General features: G+C 36.1%; 1 protein-coding gene across 5 annotated transcripts; it reads right to left on the bottom strand.

Moving 5' to 3' along the window:
* On the bottom strand, positions 354–22,344 carry LOC109728643 (probable sodium/metabolite cotransporter BASS5, chloroplastic). Of its 5 annotated transcripts, none has more exons than XM_020259106.1 (9): positions 22,085–22,344; positions 21,953–22,000; positions 21,750–21,850; positions 21,372–21,493; positions 5,085–5,278; positions 4,120–4,372; positions 3,179–3,432; positions 2,503–2,585; positions 354–925 (listed from the first exon to the last, which is right to left on the bottom strand). In XM_020259106.1, the coding sequence occupies exons 1-9, from the start codon at positions 22,200–22,202 to the stop codon at positions 848–850; spliced, it is 1,251 nt and encodes a 416-aa protein (XP_020114695.1). In that variant the 5' UTR covers positions 22,203–22,344; the 3' UTR covers positions 354–847. The 5 variants fall into 5 exon arrangements, with proteins under 5 accessions (XP_020114695.1, XP_020114694.1, XP_020114693.1 ...); XM_020259105.1 differs by having other exon boundaries at positions 21,372–21,502; positions 21,949–22,000; positions 22,085–22,343; XM_020259104.1 differs by having other exon boundaries at positions 21,372–21,502; positions 22,085–22,343.

Here is a 22,811-nt window from a genome sequence, read left to right as displayed (position 1 = left end):
ATTCAACCAAATAAATTTTTAACGGAATTATTTAACCAACTGCAAATTTTTTTTTAACTGTTCATTTTTTTTAAAACAAAAAAAAATATCCCCCATTAAGTGTCCGCGTGTTCCCTTCCCATTGCTGGAGCCTGTACTGCACAACCTAAGAAGGATGAACCACCGCTCACTATTTACAGCGGATGTCTAAGCAACGAAGTGCGTGGCAAGTAAACTGAGATGGAAGCATAATAGTATAAATCACATGGTGTTGCTTGAACAACAAATCCTGTTCCAAGAAAGCAACAGCCATGGACAGACTCTAGGACAAACTCAAACAGATACGTGAAATGAAGGATAAGTTGTAAAGTATCTATGAGGAATACAGCAACTAGAATCCATATTACCCTCCAAGACATGATTTTTTTTGTTTCAGAATTTACAGACATCCAGGTATACTTTTACAGAGATTCAGGTACAAATAGCCCCACGAGAGATACATAGCTATTGTTAACCAGTTAAAAACAGTATAGCCTAGCTTGTAAGAAAATAATAGAGCAACCTCGTCCCTAAATATATATTTCTAAGAAGAAAAGGATCTCATGACAGATCCTCTATAGTATTACTATTTGATTCAATAATAATAATAATAATAATAATAATAATAATAAGAGGATCCAATGAAACCCTCTCCAAGAATGGTCGTTTTGACAAGTTCCATGTGCTGTCTTCGAGCCAGTAGAGATCAGTTGCCGACAAGAAAACCATCTTTATGCTCAGTATGGATTAGGTAGTGCTGTTATTCGAGCTGTCCAACCGACTGAATTGCATGAAGAGATGTTCATATCTTTGTTTAACAGAGTAAGGCCTAATCAGACGGCAACTCATCTTTCTTCTTGGACCATATCATCACAAGGCCAAATGCCATTAGAGACATCAACACAACCTGCAAAGCCAAGTAACCAACCATAAAACCTGGAGTATAAGATTTTAGTTCTAGCAGGCATCCAACAAAATTAGTTCACCAACAAAATGTGCTCTATGAAAATGAAACAAAAATAGCCACAAAAGCGGTTCCAATATGCACCATGAAAGATGATAAAGAGGTGTCATGTAACCAAACTACGCGTAATTTGAAACCAAACTTCACATAACTTGATAGGACAACTTTTGGACAAGATCTACTGGTTTCAAAGCTTGCATTTCAAAAGCTTGCCACAACAAAGTACTCTCTTTTTCTTTGTAGTGTAATTCTTTTTCCTAATTATATTTACTATACTATATACTACTAATCATTTACAAGTTATCAAACATAAATTTATAGCAGAAAAATGATTATAAAATGAAGAATTACATATTCTGCATTTTAGTAAGAATCTTTTTTCAGTTAACTAGGTAAAAATCACCTTCACCTAGTGACGGTAATGATATATTTTTTTTACCTTCACATAGTGACGGTAATAATATATAATTTTTTTTTTAACTAATCAATGGCCAATTTGAACATTTAAATCCCTCATGTGGCCATATTTGCCACCTAATATGTTTGCCACAACCCAAGACACTACAGCTAAACCTAAAATGAGTGCTCTCTTTATTGCTGAACAAAACTGCCAATAGGCTTGTTCCCATTGAAATAAAAAGTGCTGAAATAAAGCCACATGATCATATTGGGCATACAAATCAGAAAAATAACATGAGGAAAACTATTTACAGACTTAGGCAGGTAAAATGAACAATTTCCAGGATAAATGCAGCAAGAGTAAATTAATCGTATCATATGCACATTAAAAATAAATACATGGAAGTGTAACAACAATTGTTATTTGACCAAAATAGTGACCGAATAGTCATCTCATAATGCTTGAATTATTCATTCAACCATTAGTTATGCAGAAAGATGTAAGAGTGAAATCATATTTAGAGCCTACAAATAATCCTCTCTTTATTGTCTAAAAAGAAACTTTCAATCACGTGAACCCACCTGAAAATGGTGTTACTATTATAATTATGAAACTCTGAAACTAAAACTAGATGATCACCATCTCATCTAGACTATTAAACCCATGACAGTTATATTCACAGAATGCTACTTTAGACAAGTAAGCTCCAATTGCAAAAATTGTCAAAAATTTTTCACTTGAAGGACTTGAAAGTAAAAGAATGATCTGTACCAAATTTAAGGCATCACAGTGATAGATGACAGTCACAAATAGTTGTTTTTTAATTTCAACATAGCTTTGAGAACTAAGAAAAGTCACCTTTGAATGCAGGTCAGAACATAGAAGAAATATAAATCAATCTTACAAAGCCTATTTCACTTTACAAGGCTACTACACCTCAAGCCTTGTTAAGCTGTATTAGTTTCTAGTTCCTACCATTGCTTAACATCTTCTGTGTGCAATAAAGAAAATGATTACAATTGACAAAAATTACATAGTATCATTAAGGTTTGTTGTTGGAATTTAACGGATATTCATTCGATTACTACAGCATAAGGGACAACGGGAACAACTGACATACAGAGATGGCAGGAGGCACGCCCACAAGAGGATCTTGGAAGAATTTGTTTGCTAGAGCAAGAGCCAGAAGGCTGCTTTGCATCCCTGAGGAAGAAAAAGGGAAAAAAGGACAACAGAAAAAAAAAAAAAAAAAAAAAAAAAAAAAAAAAAAAAAAAAAAAAAAAAAAAAACTGAGTTAGTTGCAACAGATAAATAGAATAATAGATTATCATAAAAGATAGGATTTGCACAAATTTCTGGAGTTTCGTGATTTTTGTCCCATGTCAATTATTTCTTTGAAATTTTATTTCCACAATTTAGGCCTAGTTTTATAATGCAGTGGCTAAAAGCACCGCTTTTGGATTTTTTGGGCCTTCCAAAGCATAAAAGTTCTTTTAGTTACAACAGTACAAATCTACGCCTTAATCCCTGAAATTTGTTGCATCAGGAATTTAATCTACCATCTGCAAGAAATGCCAAAGTCTTCATAGCTCCAAAAACTAATGGCAGAGATAATAATGACTGTGACATGGCATTTTTTTCAAATGATAGACGAAAGAAGAAACTTAATTGTTGCATAGGACATACTTTGACGGCTAAATTGAAAGTTGAAATTGTTTGCAGGTTTGAACTTCAAGAACAAAATTTGTTACTTTAACTCTAAAAGGGTTTAACCTAACATAGACAGAGAAGGAAACCTGTTTCAAAACACATGGTTCTTTGCAGTGCTTTCACATCAGCTACCTTATGAAAGCATAGACCAGTAAGAATGTAACCAGCAATAAAAGCAGCTGAATGGAATCCGAGAAGCAGCAGCACAATAGCTATTCCAAAAGGCGACATAATGGCTTTGATATTTATTGCCAGTGGTGCACCAACACATAACGCAGTCACAAACACTGACAGTGGAGGAAGAAAAGGCTGAATAGCAGCACAAAGACTAGGAAGAGACCTTCATAGCATACCAAGAAGAGGAAGATTAGTACAAAATGAAAAATATATGACCAAACAAAACAAGAAGTCAGATGCTGCGAATTGAGAAATCAGGCACATAGACGAACAAATCACAAACTCTTTCAATAGACCTAAGAAAAGGTAAGATATGTAACAAAAAGATCCCTTCAACTGTATCATTTTGACTAGTAGAGAAAAAAATCAAGATGAGCTAGTTATAGCATCCAAATCCCACTGACCTGGCATGTCTGATAATTCCCAAATGAAAAAGTTATAGCATTCAAATCCACTGAACTGCCATGTACAATAATTCCTCTGCAAAGTAGTCTATTTAGAAATATATGAATACACCTATAAATGTGAATTTTCACATATGCCCTCAAAAAGTATACTTCTCACATATGCATACCCTTATATTTGTGGAAATTCTCCTTTTCAATAGACTTTTTCCTAGTGCTAAAACAATCTCTCTCACTAATTGGATGACACCCCTGCATTGCTGTATTCTGGTGGTACATGTGAAAATCAAGCTTTCACAGGGATATGTAGAAAATAGATGATTTGCAGGGATATATATGCAAAAGCCCCATAATTATCTAGTAATAACAGCAAAAATTGGAAAATAATACAACCCAAAAACTGAAAAGATTGACAAATTATTTGTTGCAACTTGGAAGTATTTTACCTGTTTAAAAGCAATCCAGCTGCAATAGGTGCAACTACAATCTGCATTATACTGGACATCATCCCTTTTACATCTACAGGCAACTTCTTGCCAATAAGCAAGAAAGATAATGTTGGTGTAACAAAAACAGCTGTTGCAGTAGACAATGATGTCATCATAATGCTTAGTGGGGCCAAAGGAGGGTCTGTCAAATAAGTTGCATAGTTTGAAAGCTGTGCTCCACTAACACATGAGACTAACATGATTCCCGCACCTAAAATGGAAGTAATTTACCAAAAAAACTAATGAGAAGCACTGGTTGAAATTAAACAGATTGTCTTTCCAATATTGATAAGAAATGTTACAAGTAGAAGGCTAAAATGTAGAAAACAACAAACATTATTGAGATTCTCATTTTGCCCCCTGAACTTCAAAGCTTATATATTATTCCTCAATCTACAAGTAATCACTTTCAAGCAGTTGCAGTCCCTCCACGAATCACTTGCTCCTCCACCTCCACGATCTCTCTCTGCCTCCCTTTCTTTCTCCTCCGTTAAAACAACCTTCTCTTCGTCCTCTTCCTCCACTAACCCTCTCTACTCCATCATAGCCAGCTTCTCCTCTGCCTTATTCTTCACCTCCACCACCATTGACTCCAACTTTTCTCCTCCTCCCCATGATTTTGACTTTGGATGAAATCAGATACAGGAAGAAAAGAAAAGGAAAGAGATAAGCGAAGAAGGGCAACTTTGGCATATCAATATTTTCACCATATATTTTATCATACTTTCTACCAACCACCTGACAGATGATTGACAAAAGGACACAAAGTGATAACAGCTTAAAAACCAACGGGCTAACAAAAGTGCAATACATTTATTAGGGATTTCTGCATTTTACACTCTCCCACAAACTCCCCTCACCCCACCCCCACCACCCCCAAACCCCAAAACCGAAAGAAAAATAAAAGACGCTTATCTTCTTACCTAAAGATGTAGGGAGGTTAAAAGTTGAAACTGCAATGGTGCCAAAAAGGAACCCAAGCAAAGGCTTGATTACAAATTGGCCAACATATCCAGCGGCAATTGCATCTGGTCTTCGAATTGCTTCAATGAAATCCTTAGGGCTTGAATTGACACCAACAGCAAACATCAAGAATCCCAGTGCTGGCGCATAGTATCTGATAACATTTTGGTACAAAATTAAGTACAAATAGGATGCAAAGTCAGTAAGACTACCACATATCATGTGACCATCTGATATAGCATCACACCACTTACATTATGAAGCTTTCTAATAGTAGCACTTATTTTCCTTTTGATTTAGAAGAATTCTTCCAACATCATTTTTATCAACATTTTCTAAGTAATTTCATAATTTGAATAACAAACAAAAATGTTAACTAGTTAATCTGGATGAGCCTCTATCTCCTGCTTATATTTGGGAACATCGAAAATTAGAAGGTAGGTGGCAAACAGATACTTGCGATGATACAATGATTGAATGTAGCCTACAAAGAGATGCAAAAGATACAAACTAAGCAAGGATTAGCCCAATGTCAACCCGAAAAGTGTGGCTTCAATAGATATTGAATGGTGATGGTATTGATGATGAAGTGAGATTTCAAGATCAGTTGGCCATGATGCAATTATGATTTTTCTCACTCCCTGATCTGAACAGCACCTGAATAATATACCATGAAAAAAGTAGTATGTGTTCATGCATTTAGGCCTATTTGACCTTGTTTATGATGTAGTGCTGTTCAATTGAGCTGGCTGAGCACTGCTATAAAGAAGCACTACATCAAAATTCCTCTAATAGATTCTCTCTACAACAGAAGCAGAAGCTTCTACCTTTGGGGCTCATAATTTCATTTCAGTTCCAACTGCAATAGAGACTATGGTTTTGCAAGCTATACTAGAAGGGGCTGCCGCTAACACGAAAAGCACAACCGAACCAGACAAGCATTAGTGAGGTAAAATAAAGAATTATATTGTACAACAAAACTGCATTAGATGTAGGTGTAGATGAATGTATGGCTTACTATATACAGATATCTCAAGCATCATATTCACAAACTAAAGAAGTCCGGTCACATCAGCTATTTAGCATAGACATAACAAGAAATATCTTATCACCATTCCTTTTTAGGATGTTAGATTGGAATTGTCATTAAATCCAATTTGATGATGCCTAACAATTTGTGCGGTCGATCCAAAAGGTTGCAAGCGAATTGTTCAGAAGAAAAAGTCAATAACTAAGGGGGTCGTTGTCAAATTGAACTTCAAACATCGAATAACTCCTCGAGTTTAATTCTTTAAAGGATACAGTAGAAAGCTCCATGCTCCACAAGTAAGCTTTTAGGTATCAAGTAGTCATTTGTACTTTTCATTGTAAAAAGCCTTTTCTCAAGATTTATCATAGTAATAAAAACATAAGATCAAGGCAGAAAACAATCGGCCTTACAAGTGAATATTGTTTCTTTACAGTGAAGAAAGGATCTTGTTCATAGTTATCTTAGGCCCCTTCCAATATCATATTGGTTACTCAACATAGACGTAACAACCACTTCTTCGAGATTCTTTCGTACAAACACAAAATATTGCCATATTGAATACAATTCAACATTACTCAGCATGCCATTGGCTTCTAAATATAGTAGGTTACCTACTTACTTGGGTTATAGTTGTAGGTTCCGACGTAGAAACCTTACATTCACTTTTCCTTTTCCTGATGCAATATTTCCTTGAGACACATATATGGACGCAACTAAATAACCATACACTATTTTAGGGTACTTAATGCCTGAGGCTGAGAAACTGACTTCTTCTTCAGTAATTAAACGAGAAATTTAAATCAAAATACACAGCGAACAACAACACTGCTAGTAGGGGCATTCCCTCTATGAAAGAGAGGGCCTGTATTGCACTGCTTTCATTTAACAATGAACAATTACAGGACGATCAATGACTACCATGCCAGATTGGCAAAGCCTGACCAGGCATTTGAGTAATTTCCAAAAATTAGACCGCAAAAGAAAAAAGTATTAGGAAGTCCATAAGCAAAATGTGATTGAATTGATATAGATCCCTCCTAATGTGAAGATGTTTGGTTTAGTTCCTGTCAATGTTATGGTTTAGTTTCTATCAATGACATAGTATAGTGTGTGTAGTTATAGAAGTCTAGGACGTGCATATTTGATATTAGCTACAGTTTCTGCAAATATGATAGTAACATACAGTTTCCTAATATAGAGTATTAATACTAAATATGTCGTAACACATGAGAACTATTATTAATATATCATAATATATATAATTAGCATATATATTTTTAATAGGCTAAATTATAGAAAACCCCCCTGTTAATACCCACTTTTTCACTTTCCCCCCTATCATTCAAAAACCTACACTTTGCCTCCTTGAAAAATGAAAAGAATTCACTTTGGCCCCTGCAGTCAATGTTCCATTAGGGTTCTGTTTATATCTTTTTTTATACCCAAAATACTCCCGAAACCCACATCCTTCCTTACCAACCTCCACCGTGCCACCTCGCCCTCCGCCGCCTTGCCCTCGCCTACCCCTTTGTCCATGCCCACACGCACGCCCTCACCCACCTCCGCCACCTCACCCTCGCCCTAGCCACCTCCCGATCCACACCCAGCTCCAAAAAGATAAAGGGCAATTTGGTCATTTTGTCACCGCGTACCCTTCTGCGAACATTTTTTATTTTTCAAGAAGGCAAAGTGTAGGTTTTTAAATGACGGGGGAAAAGTGAAAAAGCAGATATTGACAGGAAAGTTTTCTATAAGTTAGCCTTTTAATATAATATTTTGTTACCGTAATCCCAATATATCGTATCCTATAGTTTTAGAATTTGTTGTATTGTGGTATTGTCATATCCATAGCCGTATTGTCCGTATTTTGTGGTATCCATATCTATTTCTGTGCAACATATCACGCCAATCCAGAATAGAGCCCGACTTCAGTTTCGCATACCGCTTGAAAGCGGTACTGCTGAGGAGGTGGCAAAGTACTTCAAGAGTTGGGATTCGTCCCCTTAGCTTGAAGTCTGAATGTGAGGTATACTTTCACTAATCAGTCTACAGAGAGTGCCTCGATCCATCATTATGTAAGGGAGCCAACCAAACCAAAAAGAAGACTAGCAATCCACTTTGGTGCGACCAAAAAACAGCGCAACGATCCAAGCTTGCGTTCGCATTCACAAGGACTAACGTTGAAGTTGATTCTATTGGAAAAATCTGTCTATTCTTTTAGCAGAAAAATTAACCCTTTTTAAACTAATTGAAAAATAAAAAATATTTAAACTACTACCTTGAAAAATGCATGTACGAATTAATGGCAAAATAATATAGGACTAAGAAGTTCAGATGAGGCCTATGGGTCGAGGTGTGCTAGGCACTATCTAAGAAGCAAGATTGCCCCTCCACATGTAAGGCTCCAATGATCACTTCTAACGATACAACGACCACCAGCTACCCTATTGACACATCTCCACGGTAGCACAACTCGAACCAAGTAGGCTTTCAGAGATCCAGTGAGTAGAGGGATAAAATATGGAAAGCTCAGAGTAATAGCAGTCGAAGAAGAATAGGACGAAGATGAAGTGCAGTCAAAAGTAATAATAATGCCTTAACCTCTTCTGTACTCTATCCTATATGCAGATAAGTAGTTGTGTTATGTGGGTCGTGCCGGGCCGGCACGGCCCACATTCACCCAGGCCGAACCGTGCCAAAGGTCAGCCGGCCTGGCCTCGATAAAATCCAGGCCATGCCGAGTCGGGCCGAATTTCACGGATGCCCGGCCCAACACGGCGCTCAGGCCCGGACAGTAAGGGCCGGGCCGGCCCTTTAAGTTTTAAAATTTGTTAAAAATATTTAAAATTTGTAAAAAAATAAAATTATGTTAAATAAAAAAATAAAATTTCTTAAAATATTTATATAGTAAGAAAATTTTAAAATAATTTTAAATTTTATAAAGTTTTAAGATTTTAAAAAATATTTCTTTAAAAAGATGGGCTCATCTTCCAATGGGCCTAGGGCCCTATCCCTTTTCTTTCTCTACCTTGGGTATTGGGTACCCGCCTGACCCGACTTGGCTCGTGCTCATACCGTGCACGCGTGCATGTGTTTGGTGGATGGCATTACTCCTATTATCACCCAAGCAACTAGTATGAAGATGATGGATTATAAAAGGCACTACTACATGTCTAAAGTTTCCAATGTAGGACTGAACTCACATATAGTAAGATATGCATGGGCTCCCAGGTAAAGCCTATTTGAAGTTGGGGCAACCCAGGAGGCCTATGGGCCAAAATAGAGTTTTAAATCACACTTTAAATAAATAAATAAATGCTAACATTCCCCCACATGATTTAAAACGTTATACAAAGAAAATAGTTAAAATCAAAATACAAAAAAACTTAAAAAGATGCTGCATCTCTTACACCACGTATTCAGCGAAGATACTTTTTGGGTTTGAACCAAGGATTTAAGTATCGGCCGTGCCGCACCTTGCAGGTGTGGCACGTACCGTGCCCCCAAGGAAGGGGCACGTTACAGGGGGGGTCTTGCACCCCCCCGTGCCACGGCACCCCCGGGCGTGCCGCACGAGACAAAGCGGCACGCTTGAGGGTGCCGTGGCACTGTGCCATGCCGCAGGGATGCTTTTTTTTTTTCTTTTGCTTTTTGGTTTTTTTTTTGTTTTGTCTTTTTGCATTTGGTGATTTTCTTTTGCACTGTGGATGCTTTTTGGGTTTTGTCTTTTTATTGGAGGGGGGTTTGGCCTTTGGGTAACCCGAAGGCTGTTATTGGAGGGGGGTTTAGCCTTTGGGTAACCCGAAGGCCAGGGAATCAGCGATGCTTTTTTTTTTTCATGATCACCCTCCCTCCCTCGTCTTTTCCTTCTTATGCTTCTTTTTTTCTTTTGCTCTTTGCTTATTTTTTTTTGTCTTTTTGCATTTGGTGGTTTTCTTTTGACTGTGGATGCTTTTTTTTTTGCCATGTTTCCCCTCCCCCCCTCGTCTACTTAAGGCAACTTCCCCCTCTCTTTCTCGGTTATCCTCTCCTCTACTCTCTGTCTTTTTTTTCTTCTCAGTGCCGGTTTATCTTTCTAAAATTATTTAAAGAAGGCAAAGATGTTGTATATCGCAGATTTGCTTATTAGGTAAGTCAAAAAAATTATAATTTAACTTTTTTATTTATAAATATAGGACTTAATTTTTATTGATATATTCGATCCACCACAAACATTTATTTTCTTTTCACAAATTATGTTATCAAACTTTTTCGCATCGCGAAACTTTTGGCGAATCAAGGTAAACAAACATTGAGGTACATCAATCTTAAAATTTTATTTTTGCATTAGAAGATTTAAAATATTGATCAAATCAGAAGCTAAATTAAATCAATTGATACTTAAGTTTATTTAATTAATTTGTTATTTAATTTATTACTATTTTTTGATGATCTAATAAGTTTTCTAAAAAATTTAATAATAAAGTATTTTTTAAACAAATTTTAAATAAAAATTTGTAAGTTAAATTTAAAAATTATTTTTTTGTATCTTATAAAAGAAAGATAGTAATATGATCAAAAAAAGAAAAAAAAGATGTCTTTGTATTTTAAAAATTATAACATGCAATAATTTTAAAAACTAATATAAATTTCCAGAAAACTATTTCTTTATGACTTTAACATTATATTTTATAAATTATTAAAATTCGAATAAAAGAAAGGAAAAAAATAAAAAGAATTTTAAAAGTTAATCAATTCTAAGTTTCTAACATATTTTTGAAGAATTTTTTCAAAATTTATTTTCTTAGAATTTTGATCAAATATTTTTTAAAGAATAAAAAAGAAAAATTATGAATGTAATTGCGATTCTATTTTGATTGTTCTACTCATTATATGCTTTCTAATCGAATCAATATATAGATTTTGAAAAAAATTATAAAAAAATAAAATTTTCTATAATTTTATCTGTTATAATTTTTTAAAATAAAAAAATAAAAATAAAAAATTTCTAATTTGATACATATGATTCTTTTTTCATCATGTCGTTCTTTTTTTTATTTTTCTGGAATAGAATTTATTTGAGTTGTCTATATGTCAGTAATTATAGATCATAATGTCACCTAAAGAACAGAAGATAATGATTGGCAACATGGACAAATGATTGATGGAAATAGATTTTATTGGAAGTGCAATTACTGTAATATGGTCAGAATGGACGGAGGTGTCACTCGCCTAAAAAAACATATCACTGGGGGTTTTTCTGAAGTATCGAACTGCCCTAAAGTCCCTCAGGAAATAAGACATGCAATGAAAATTGAATTAGAATCTTCAAAAATAGCAAAAAAGAAAGCAAGGGACAATCGAGATGAACTAGATAAACGAGCGGATGAATATCCCCCTACTAACCCATATGAAGGTATAAGTGATGAATTAGATGCTGATACTAGAGCTGCGATAAAAGCATCTGTACAAGAAAGATGGCAGCAAAATGAAGTCCAACGACATAGAGCACAATTTGGACGCTCTCAGTTTGATACTGGTGGTAGGTCTGGGTCTGGATCTGGCTCTGCACCATTTGGTTTAGCTCGAAGTGGTTCTGTTAGCCGCATGTTCGATAGATTTAAAAAAAGGACCAAAAGGAAAAAAATGAAAGACATCCAAATATATAGATATAGACTCAATGGCATTTCCTGACCCAGATGCTCAACAGCAGCGCATAGATAGTATGCTAAAAAAAGATAATAAAAGCAAAATTGGTCGAGCAATAGCAAAATTTTTTCACTTCAGTCATATTCCTTCCCATGCAGTAAGTACTCCATATTATAGATCAATGATCCCTACCATACAAAAGGAGGATCCAGGAGTTGAACCCCCAATGCCGTATGAGATTTTTGGCAAATACCTTGACGCGGAGGTCAATGATATTCATGCATGGGTAAAAAACTTCAAACAACAGTGGGAGACGTATGGTGTTACTTTGATGTGTGATAGTTGGACAGGACCGACAAAAATGAGCATTATAAATTTTTTAATTTATTGTAATGGCAGGGTGGTCTTCCACAAATCAGTCGATATGACCGGTTGATTTGAAGATGCTGATTATATATATGCATTATTGGAACAAGTTTTAGGTGAGATCGGTGAGAAATGTGTGGTACAAGTTGTATCAGACAATAGTGCAAATTTCAAAAAAGCTGGCAAACTATTAATGCAAAGGCATCCACATTTATTTTGGACTCCTTGTGCAGCGCATTGCATCAACCTAATGATGTCTGACTTCGGTGAGAAAAATCGGGTTAAAAAAATTGTAGATACTGCAAAACGTGTATCTAAGTATTTGTATAATCATCTTTGGGTCCATGCTTTAATGGTGAAATTCAAAAGACGAGAACTCGTACGTCTTGGTATCACACGATTTGCCACAAATTTGATTGCTCTAAACAGTATCCTTCAAAATAAAAATGGATTAAAGTCCATGTCTGCATCAGATGATTGGCAAACATCTCGTTATGCCTCCACGGCGGATGGAAAATCGATTGAGCAAATAATTCTGTCTGTCAAGTTTTGGGATAATATGAAAGAGATTGTTGATATTGTGGAGCCGCTATATGTGGTCCTCCGTTTAGTAGATCAGGAAAAAATACCTCAAATAGGATGTCTATTACAAACTGAGGATGGCTAAAGATAATATTAAAAAAAATAATCCACTACGGTGCCAATCTTTTCTAAAAATTATTGACAGACGTTGGGACATCCAGATGAGCCGGGATCTACACTTAGCAGGTAAGTTAGATAAATTATAACAAAACTATTTATTACTGATTGTTCATTAGTAGTCTTGTATTGTTAATGGAATGATTTCTTTCTTAATAATAGGTTATTATCTTAATCCGTCGTACCATCATCGTTATAATCTTGGGTTTGATGATGAACTGTTTAAGGCATTACGAGACGTTATCAATAGATTGGAGAGGGATCCAACACATGTTGCTCTTGCCATAAGTAAGGTATAATATGTTTTCAATGTATTATTAATTTGCTAGGTGTTAATATTCTGATTTCTAATTATTATACTATCATAATAAAGGGAAAAATATTTCGTGAATCCTCTGAAACTTTTGGTGAAGCGGGTGCAATTAACGAAAGACAATACCGATCCCAGTAAGTAACTCCATAATTTGGACAGTTTACAGCTAATGATAAATCTTATTTGACATATTTTTAACTTTTAATTGTACAGCTGAGTGGTGGCTACAATATGGTGGATCAGCAAAGCATTTAAATAAGATTGTTGTGCGTGTCTTATCTCAAACAACGTCTAGTGGATGTGAACGCAACTGGAGCACGTTCGCATTGATATATACCAAAGTGCGTAACCGATTATCGTACGCTCGATTAGAGAAGCTAGTTTATGTCCACTATAATATGAGGCTCTGTTTAAGATGCATGCAAGAGGAGTATGATAAAGAAAAGGAATTAAAAACTTATGATCCCTTGGATGTAAGTTTTATCAATGATAAATCAGACCCCATACTTGATTGGCTACAAAATAGAGATAATCCAGAGGACCCATTACTCGATGAGCCTGGAGATCCACCACGACCATTCAGAATAATTGCTGATGAAGCAGGAATTAGTAATGTTGAAAGATGGGCTGACGAGAACATAGAAAGTGATGCAGAATCGGGTGCGGATAGGATTGATTCGTTTAGGTTTTAAACTTTTTTCTAATTTTCGGAATTATTTTACTTGTTAATTTGTTTTAGTCGTTTTTGTGAAGATTTTTAGGATTTATCATATGGAATAAATCCCTAAAAATTAGGATATGGTTTAGATTTTTTAGAAATACTCGAATTAGGAAAATATCCCTGAAATCTTGGGATTTGAATTAGATTAGGATTACGGTTGGAAGGTTATAAATATAGCCTATAATTTGTAATTTGGGAACAAGTTATGAAAATTAGTTTGATATTTATGATTTGACTACGGTCGTGGTATCTTCTTCCTTTCCTCTCTCTTGTCATGTGCGCCGACAAAATTCTTCTTCCTAAAAAGATTCTAGCTTCTCCTTCCTCATCTTTTCTCTTTCATCTATTTCTTTCTATTTCTTCTAAATTTGTTTTTCTTTATTATTAGCTATTTTAAAACAAAAAATTACAAAAAAAAAAAATAATCGAAATCTTTTCTTAAAGTCGTACTACTTTTGAATTTTTTTCCCTTTTTTTTAAATTACAAAAATTAATTTAAAATTCATTAAAATCTTTTTAAAAAATTTTAAAAAAATCCGAAAATTAATCTAAAATTTTTAGAAAATTCTAAATTTGGTTTTAAATTGATTTTGGGCTCATCACTTGCAAGGTAGATTAGGGTTTTCTTAATTTGTCCTGCATCAGGAAGGTCTCAAGGTAACGTGCAAGAACAAACAGCTTTGGACGAAGAATCCCAAAATCCTGCACATGACTCTGATGCAGAATTCAAACGTCTTATGCAAGGACCTGGATATGGTCGTTCACGTCATACTTAGAATCAATCTGGAAAGGAGAAAACATCTTATACCGCAAAGAGGCCTTCAACGACAGTCCGAAGTGGTAAGAGTTAAAAAAGTATGACATCGATGGATCCATTAGATGCAGCTGATGCACTCCCACAAGATAATGATAGTGATACATCGACACCAGCAGATTCTGGATTATCACAATCTAAAGATGAATGTAGTGATGATGATGATACCACTGATAGCAGTGAGGATGGTGGCGACTTCATTCCACCCCCACAATAGGAGAGTGGGGGTGGTCGTGGTTTTATATTTACTGAAGAGCAAAACTTCACACATGCCACTCAAGATGCTGATCATGGGTCTCGACCATGCCAAACATCTGGAGTGGTATATGACCGTCAAAAAGATAAAGAGGTCCTCACAATAAGATTATGGGGAGATGAGAGAAGGTTTAGAGGTAATATCAACTAGACATCCACGAAGGGATGATACTTTACACACAATTTGATAGTATTTCAATATCATCGCATCCCTCATATCGACATGGCCTATATGGAGGGATATTTGATTATGATTCATCAATTTATGGCACTCAGAGTGAATCCCAATCCATCCCATTACATAGTGAAAGCTCATACGGCGAATCTTCGTCCACTCATGCATATCCACATTATGGTTTTTCTATTCTATACAATCCATATCCTTATGATGCTTCAGTCTATATGCCACAGATAATTGTTGTCCATTATATTCACGATCCAATTGCATATGCAGGTTATCTCCGACAATACGATGACATATATCGGGAATATATGACTTTCTCACAATACCAGTAATACTTATATCAACATTGTCAAATAAATCTTGTATCTGCAGATGACAATATGCCCTATGATCAAGCGCGACAATCTATGTAGAATTAAGCAGTCATCCTTTATGTAAAGATGTAAATTTAAATAATTATTATACTTGTGAATTTTATTATTGTATTTTAATTTTTATTTTACATCAGGTATAGTTATACTTTACTTACAAAAAACTCACATGCATGTTAATTGATGAGTATAATAAAGTACATATAGCAAATATTCATAATTATTTAAATCTTTCAAAATAGCATTATAAGAGTTTATTGGAATCAAAAAAACTGAAAAAAATCCGTACCAAAGCGTGCCAGTAGGAGGTCGTGCGTATCTATCAGCACGGAAGCGTGCCACGTGTTGGCACACAAGCGTGCCCGTGCCGTACCGTGCCAGGGACGTAACGGCACGCCCCCGTGCCACGGCACTTTAAACCTTGGTTTGAACCTTCACTTAGTGCTTGTCTATATACATCCGAGGGCAAAATGGTGGACTGCGCCTTGAACCAAGGCCAGTAAATTGGATTTCCACAAACTACACACATAGTACAACCTAGAGCCATCTAGGTTCTCTGCCTATGCACTGATATCGCTTCATGTGTGTTTTAGGGAACCGCCCTCTTCCCATAGTCGCAGCCTCACAGCTCCACACACATAGTAGGTCCTTAAAAGGGTGTCTGCAAGGTCACACCCTACCTTATGGGTCTTCGAACCATTCAGCGCCAATGCCCTTCCTATTCACTTGCAGATATGAGCATTATCGCCATAGAGATGAGGATATAAAGTCAGTGCTCCTCACAGCTATCTGTTCGACTTGTTTCTACCCACTGAACCTACAAAAGGTTCGGTTGCTATCGTCGGTAACTTCAATTGTGAGCTAAGCCCCATCCGCCTCGACGATTCTAGGATCACGGTCCTCGATAATCCTTTAGTAAGTTGATCAGCCAAATTATTTACAAATCTCACAAACTCCAATGCAATTACATTCTCCTTTATATTCTGTCGAATGAACTTATGTCTCACTTTCATGAATCTATTCATTTTAGTCTCTACATTCTCTTGGACACATTTGTCAATTGCAAATCTACAATCACAATGAATACATACTAGTGCCATTGGTCGCTCCATCAGTGGCAAATTATAAACAAACTCATTAATCCACCTAGCCTCTACTACAGTTCTATCTAAAGCTATGAGTTCAGATACCATGATACTCCTAACAATCAAATATTGTTTAGTTGACTTCCAAGAAACAACTGCTCCTCATAGGAGAAATACAAATCCAGTAGTAGACTTCACATCATCTGTATCACTAATCCAATTAGCATCACTATAGCCTTCTAATACTGCAGAAAAATCACTGCAATTCATAAGAAACAGTGCCCTTTAAGTATCTCAAAACTCTTTTCTAATGCATTCCAATGCTCTCTGTTTGGATTATGGGTATATCTTCTCAATCGGTTCACAGCACAAGACAAATTTGGTCTAGTATAGTCTACTAAATATCCTAAAGATCCTATAATCTGTGCATCTCTATTCTGACCTATTAGATCTCCTTTATTCTTCTTAAGGTGTACACTAGAGTAATATGGTGTACTAAAGGTTTAACATCAAAATATCCAAACTTCTTTAGCAATTGTTCACTGTAATGAGATTGGCTCATGACAATTTCATTTAATTTTCTAATAATCTTCATATTGAGAATTACATCTGTTTACCCAAGGCCTTTTATATCGAAGTTTTCATTAAGTAACTTCTTCACATCATTTATTACATTCATATTGGTACCAAATATTAAAGTATCATCACACAAACACAAAATCACCATCTGCCCATTATATTCCTTGGAATACACACATTCATCGGGCATATAGAAATCCTTTGGGTTGTTTCATATAGATCTCTTCATCTAAATCACCATTCAGAAATGCTGTTTTACCATTCACTTGATGAGCAATCAAATCATGGACAGAAGCTAAGGAAATCAACACTCTAATAGAAATAATCCTAGCAACAAGTGCATACACATCAAAATAATCTACGCCAGGCTTCTGGGCAAAGCCTTATGCTACTAATCTAGCCTTATACTTCTCTACAGAACTATCTAGTCTCAATTTCTTCTTACATATCCATCTACAACCTACAGGGTTACACCCTGGTGGTAAATCAATCAACTCCAAAGTATGATTCTATAGAATAGACTGCATTCTAGATTAATTGCCTCTTTGCAAAACGATGCATCCATAGACTTCATAGCTTGGTCATAGGTAGATGGAGTGTCTTCTACTAGTATGGCATAAAAGTCATCTCCAAAAGTTTTCTCAACTCTAGGACACTTCTCCTAGGTTCAACCTCTCCTATTGGGTCACTAATTCTAGGTCTTCTAGAACTACCTACTGGCTCAGCTGGAGTAGGTCTATCTACTCTAGTCCCAAAAGTAAAAATACCCTCAAAATATACTACATCTCTAGACTCAATAATAGTGTTGAAATCTCACTAATCTCTGAGCTCACTACTAAAAATCTATTGGCATTGCTATTGAATGCATACCCTATAAAAACTATATCTACTATCTTACGTCCAATCTTCCTTTTCTTGTTCTCGAGTATCTTAACTTTTGCTAGGCACCCCCACACTCTAAAATAGCTAAGGTTAGGCCTCCTACCTTTCCAAAGCTCATAAGGAGAGACAGTAGAATTCTTGTGGGAAATCCTGTTTAGAATCACGCATGCTGAAATTAAAGCTTCACCACACAAGTTTTCGAGTACACCTGAACTAATAATCATAAAGTTCACCACATCCATCAAAGTCCTATTCTTAGATTCAGCTACTCCATTCGATTGAGGTGTATAAGGAGCAAACACTTGATGCACCATTCCATATTCTTGACAGAATGCAGTCATCTCATTTGAAAGTGTATTCACCACCTTGGTCAGATCTAAAAATTTTAATTTTCTTATCTAACTGATTCTCTACTTCAACCTTATAAACCTTGAATTTACTTAATACCTCATCTTTAGACCTAATCAAGTAAACATAGCAATACTTAAGAGGGATCATCTATAATAGTCACAAAATACTTATTTTCACCTCTACTAAGTTTACTTCCATCACAAACATCACTGTGCGTGCGCAACTTCTAAAAGACTACAATCTCTATCCACTAATCTATTTCCTAGGCTCCTTAGTTATAGGGTTCTCTATAAGGTTGACGTGGGTTGATGGCTCACTAGGCTTTCTAACCCTAGCTCGATTAGTTTCCTCTATCCTAATGGATCTTAGGACATAATTCTAGAAAAGCTCTCTTTGTGGTTAAGATTGTTTGCATGATTGGACCAAGAGGGTGGCAACTTATCTATAAGGGTAGCAACTAGAAAGCTCTCATCAGGATCTACACCACTAGATGTAAGCTGCTCAATTATATACACAAAATTATGAAGTTGATCAGACATAGGTTTGCTATCTACCAACTTAAACTCAATCAAATCTGAAGCTTGATATCTCTTCTGGGTTGGGCCAACTTGACCATACTTCTTTTCTAAAGAGGTCCAAAGTTTCCTAGGTGTTATTGCACTACAGAAGATGTCACATAGCTTGTTAGATAGGGTGTTAAGAATTTGGCTTAAGCAATGATAGTTGATCATTCCAAGGTCACGGGGAGGTGCACAGCAGCAGGAGTAGATGCAACCTAGGCTTGGTTTCGAGTATTAGGTCTACTGACCGCTGGTTGGATAGCACCTTCAGGTGCAGATCCATTGCTATTCTCAACTAGATCCGAGATAGTAGAAACGAGGCCAAATGTGGTAAGCCGAAACCTTATTTGGTTCTGCCACCTCTTAAAGTTGTGACCATCAAAAGTAAATAGCTTCGCCAAATACAAGTCCTCCATAAAGTTTCACAATCTATTTTCAATTAATGTACTATAACGTCAAAAGATTGCACTATAGTTTTGTAAAATGACAGTAAATTGTTTATGTTAACTATAGTGACAAAGAGTCTTCCACTGTACTAGATGGCAATAGTAATGATACTATAAGGCTTCGTTTGGTTCGAGTGTAAGAAAGAACTACATGCTCCAAGGATAGGTATAAGTTCAGGTATAAGCCTGAAATAGACCAATTTTGTGTTTGAATGAAAATTGAGTTGGTCCCGGAAATAAGAAAAATAGGGTTTGGATAGATAATATGGAATAAGAAAAAATAGTGGGTAGTTATAAATAGAAAATAATGATATTGCCCTTTATATTATATTTGAATTTAAAATTTAAAATTTTATATTTAAATTTATAAATTTAAATAACTAACTTTTAAATTTCAAAAATTCAAAATATAAATTTAAATTTTTAAATCTCAAATTCAAAAATTCAAAGGTCTAAATTTTAAATTTTAAATTTAAGATAAATTTAAATTTTAAAATTTAAAATTTAGAATTTAAAATTATAAATTTTAATTTTAAGATTACAAATAATAAATTTTTAAAATTTTAAATTTAAATTTAAAATTAAATAGGGGTGGGAAGCTATTCCTACCCCTATTCCGGGAGGGTGGGGATTGTTAACCCCACCCCGTTAACAATCCCCACCCCTTTTAATGTCATTTGGGGATGGGGGATAAGGGGATAACCCCTTATCCCTCCCCAATCCCCCAACCAAATGGTGACTAACAATTCAACAACAACAGAATATAATTCTATAGCAGTATAATGCTTTACTACTGTACAAAAAGAATAGAAAGATGAAATAAATCTTGCTTCTAGAATGTTGGAAAAATATGTCCATTCTTTTAGTTGAAAAATTAACCCTTTTTAAACTAATTAAAAAATGAAAAAATATTCAAACTACTGTTTTGAGAAATGCATGTAAGAATTAATGGCAAAATAATATAGGAATAAGAAGTTCAGATAAGGCATGTGAGTCAAGGCGTGCTAGACACTATCCAAGAAGCAAGATTGGCCTTCCATGTGTGAGGCTCCGACAATCACTTCTAGTGATACAACGATCACAGGCTACCCCGTTGGCACGTCTCCAGGGTAGCACAACTCAAACCAAGTAGACTTTCAGAAACCCAGCAAGCAAAGGAATAAAATGTGTAAAGCTCAGAGTAATAGCAGTCAAAGAAGATGAAGATGAAGTACACCCAAAAATAATAATAATATCTTAATTTTTTCTATACTCTCTCCTATATATAGATAGGAGCCGCCAGAGTAGCCAATAAGGACTGCTGCCATGTTCAGCCAATGAGAACTGTTGTGGTAAGTAGCCAATGGGAGGTAGGGTTCCAACGGCTCACCCAAGTGAGGTTAAGTTAAGGAAAACCGAGGTAAACCAAAATATAAAAATAAAAGATAAAGTTCAAGTGTAGGTGAATCAAAGTAGGTAGCCAAGACCGCACGCGCCGCTACCCGCCTTGCTCGGCTCGTGCTGGCGCGCATGTTTAGTGGATGGCACTAATCTCATTATCATCCAAGCAACTAGCTTGAAGATGATGGATTATAAAAGGCGCTACTACATGTCTTGAGTTTCCAATGTGGGACTAAACTCACATGTAGTAAGATATGTACGGGCTCCCAGATAAAGCCCATTTAATATTGGGCCACCTAGGAGGCCCATGGGCGAAAAAAAAGTTTTAAAACACACTTTAAATAACTAAATACAAACAGATTCTACCTGTTTTTGGCCGGCATATATGAACTTGGAAAATCTATGACGACCCAAAAAATTGATAATTTAAGAATAGCTTAACATAAAGATATATGAACTTGAATATTCTGGTCATAGACATTGCAAAGTAGGCACCAAACATGCAGGTAGTACAGTACAGCTTTACAGGAAAGATAAACAGATTATTATTTGTCAGACAATTAACGTGAAGAATAAAGGTGACCTGTTTGTGAACCACGTGAAAGATGGTGGGTAAGCAAGAGCCAGCACTGTGCTCCCAAGCACAATGTGGGGAATAATGGAATTAGCTCCCTTGAGAATCTTCATAAGATCAACTTTTCTTTCCTGAACTTCCTAAATATTAGAAAAAACAAAAAAAAAAAGGAAAAAAAAGCAACTCAGCGCCCACCGAAAATTTTGTCAAATCTTAAATATTCTAAGCCCCAAGATCAATTGACAAATCTAGACACAGGCCAATAAGAGAAAAGATCAAAATTTTTATACAAGATTGGACATATTATAACAAATTGGTATGAACTTTGAGCATGATCAGGAACAGAAACAATAGGAAATGAACTATTTGATCTCATCAAAGAATGACCTGATCTCGTAAAAAAGCATCGTCTCCAAGGCGATCTTGCTCGAAAGATCCTGATGCACTCGCCGCGACGCATCTCCGTGCGGAGAACCCTAATCCCCGCGCTGGTTAGACCAAAATTTTAGTTATAAATGATCTCACGATGATCGGCAAGTCAAAACGACGGCTGATAATGAAGAGAAAGCGAAACCAAAGCGAGGACCTACGCCATGGGAGTGAGGAAGACGACGCCGAAAACGATACAAAGGCGGGACCTGGAAGAGAACGAAGAGCACCATTAGAGAGAGAGAGGGAGAGAGGGAGAGAGAAGAAACCCTAGAGAGAGAAAGAGAGAGGACTTCTTCCGCGGAGGAGGAAGGAGGAAAGAGGAGAGGAGGTGGTGGGGAGAAGGGAAGAGGAGGAGGAGGGAGAGGGGGTGAGCGGCCGCTTAAAGACGGCGGCATAGGAAGCAGTCATCGCCGGCTGAATCGCCGGTTGTCTGGGGGTTTTGACTTTCTGGAGTGTAGTTTGTTCTTCTGCAAGGAACGGGACGGACGATCCGAGGAATTGTTTGGATCTTTTCGCGGGGGTTTTTTACGGGAAAGGGGACCTCCGAGAGGATGCCGTAATATTTTATTTTATTCAATAAATGTTGGTTGGTTAATAATAATGATGATGATCTATCTATGCATCTATCTATACAAATCTATTAATCCCAATATTTTGGGATGACGTGGCGCTTCCTCCTTAGTTTAGGATTTTTTTTTTTTCCATTGTTTTATGATGATGTGGCTCCTTAGTTTATGATGACGTGGCGAATTGAACCAACAAGTTATTTTTTATATTTCATGTTGAACTCAGGTTCTTCATTGAACCAACTCATTTTTTTTTTAATCTATTAATTCCCAATGTTTTGTGATGACATGGCGCTTCCTCCTTAGTTTAGGGGTTTTTTTTTTTCCATTGTTTTATGATGACGTGGCTCCTTAGTTTATGATGACGTGGCTCCTTAGTTTATGATGACGTGGCGAATTGAACCAACAAGTTATTTTTTATATTTCGTGTTGAACTCAGGTTCTTCATTGA

Source organism: Ananas comosus, linkage group 24, assembly GCF_001540865.1.
Source record: "Ananas comosus cultivar F153 linkage group 24, ASM154086v1, whole genome shotgun sequence".
NCBI lineage: Eukaryota > Viridiplantae > Streptophyta > Magnoliopsida > Poales > Bromeliaceae > Ananas > Ananas comosus.
Note: the sequence above shows the minus strand (reverse complement) of the source record. Positions and strands in the feature narration are given on the sequence as shown.

Bases quoted from the DNA above. Each gene is read 5' to 3' on its own strand.
- LOC109728643 (XM_020259102.1), bottom strand. From the start codon at position 22,189: ATGCCGCCGTCTTTAAGCGGCCGCTCACCCCCTCTCCCTCCTCCTCCT. The intron at 3,433-4,119 runs GTAAAATACTTC...TATGCTATGAAG, and splicing joins GCTGGATTGCTTTTAAACAG to GTCTCTTCCTAGTCTTTGTG. The intron at 2,586-3,178 runs GTTTCCTTCTCT...TTTCTTCCTCAG, and splicing joins AACCATGTGTTTTGAAACAG to GGATGCAAAGCAGCCTTCTG.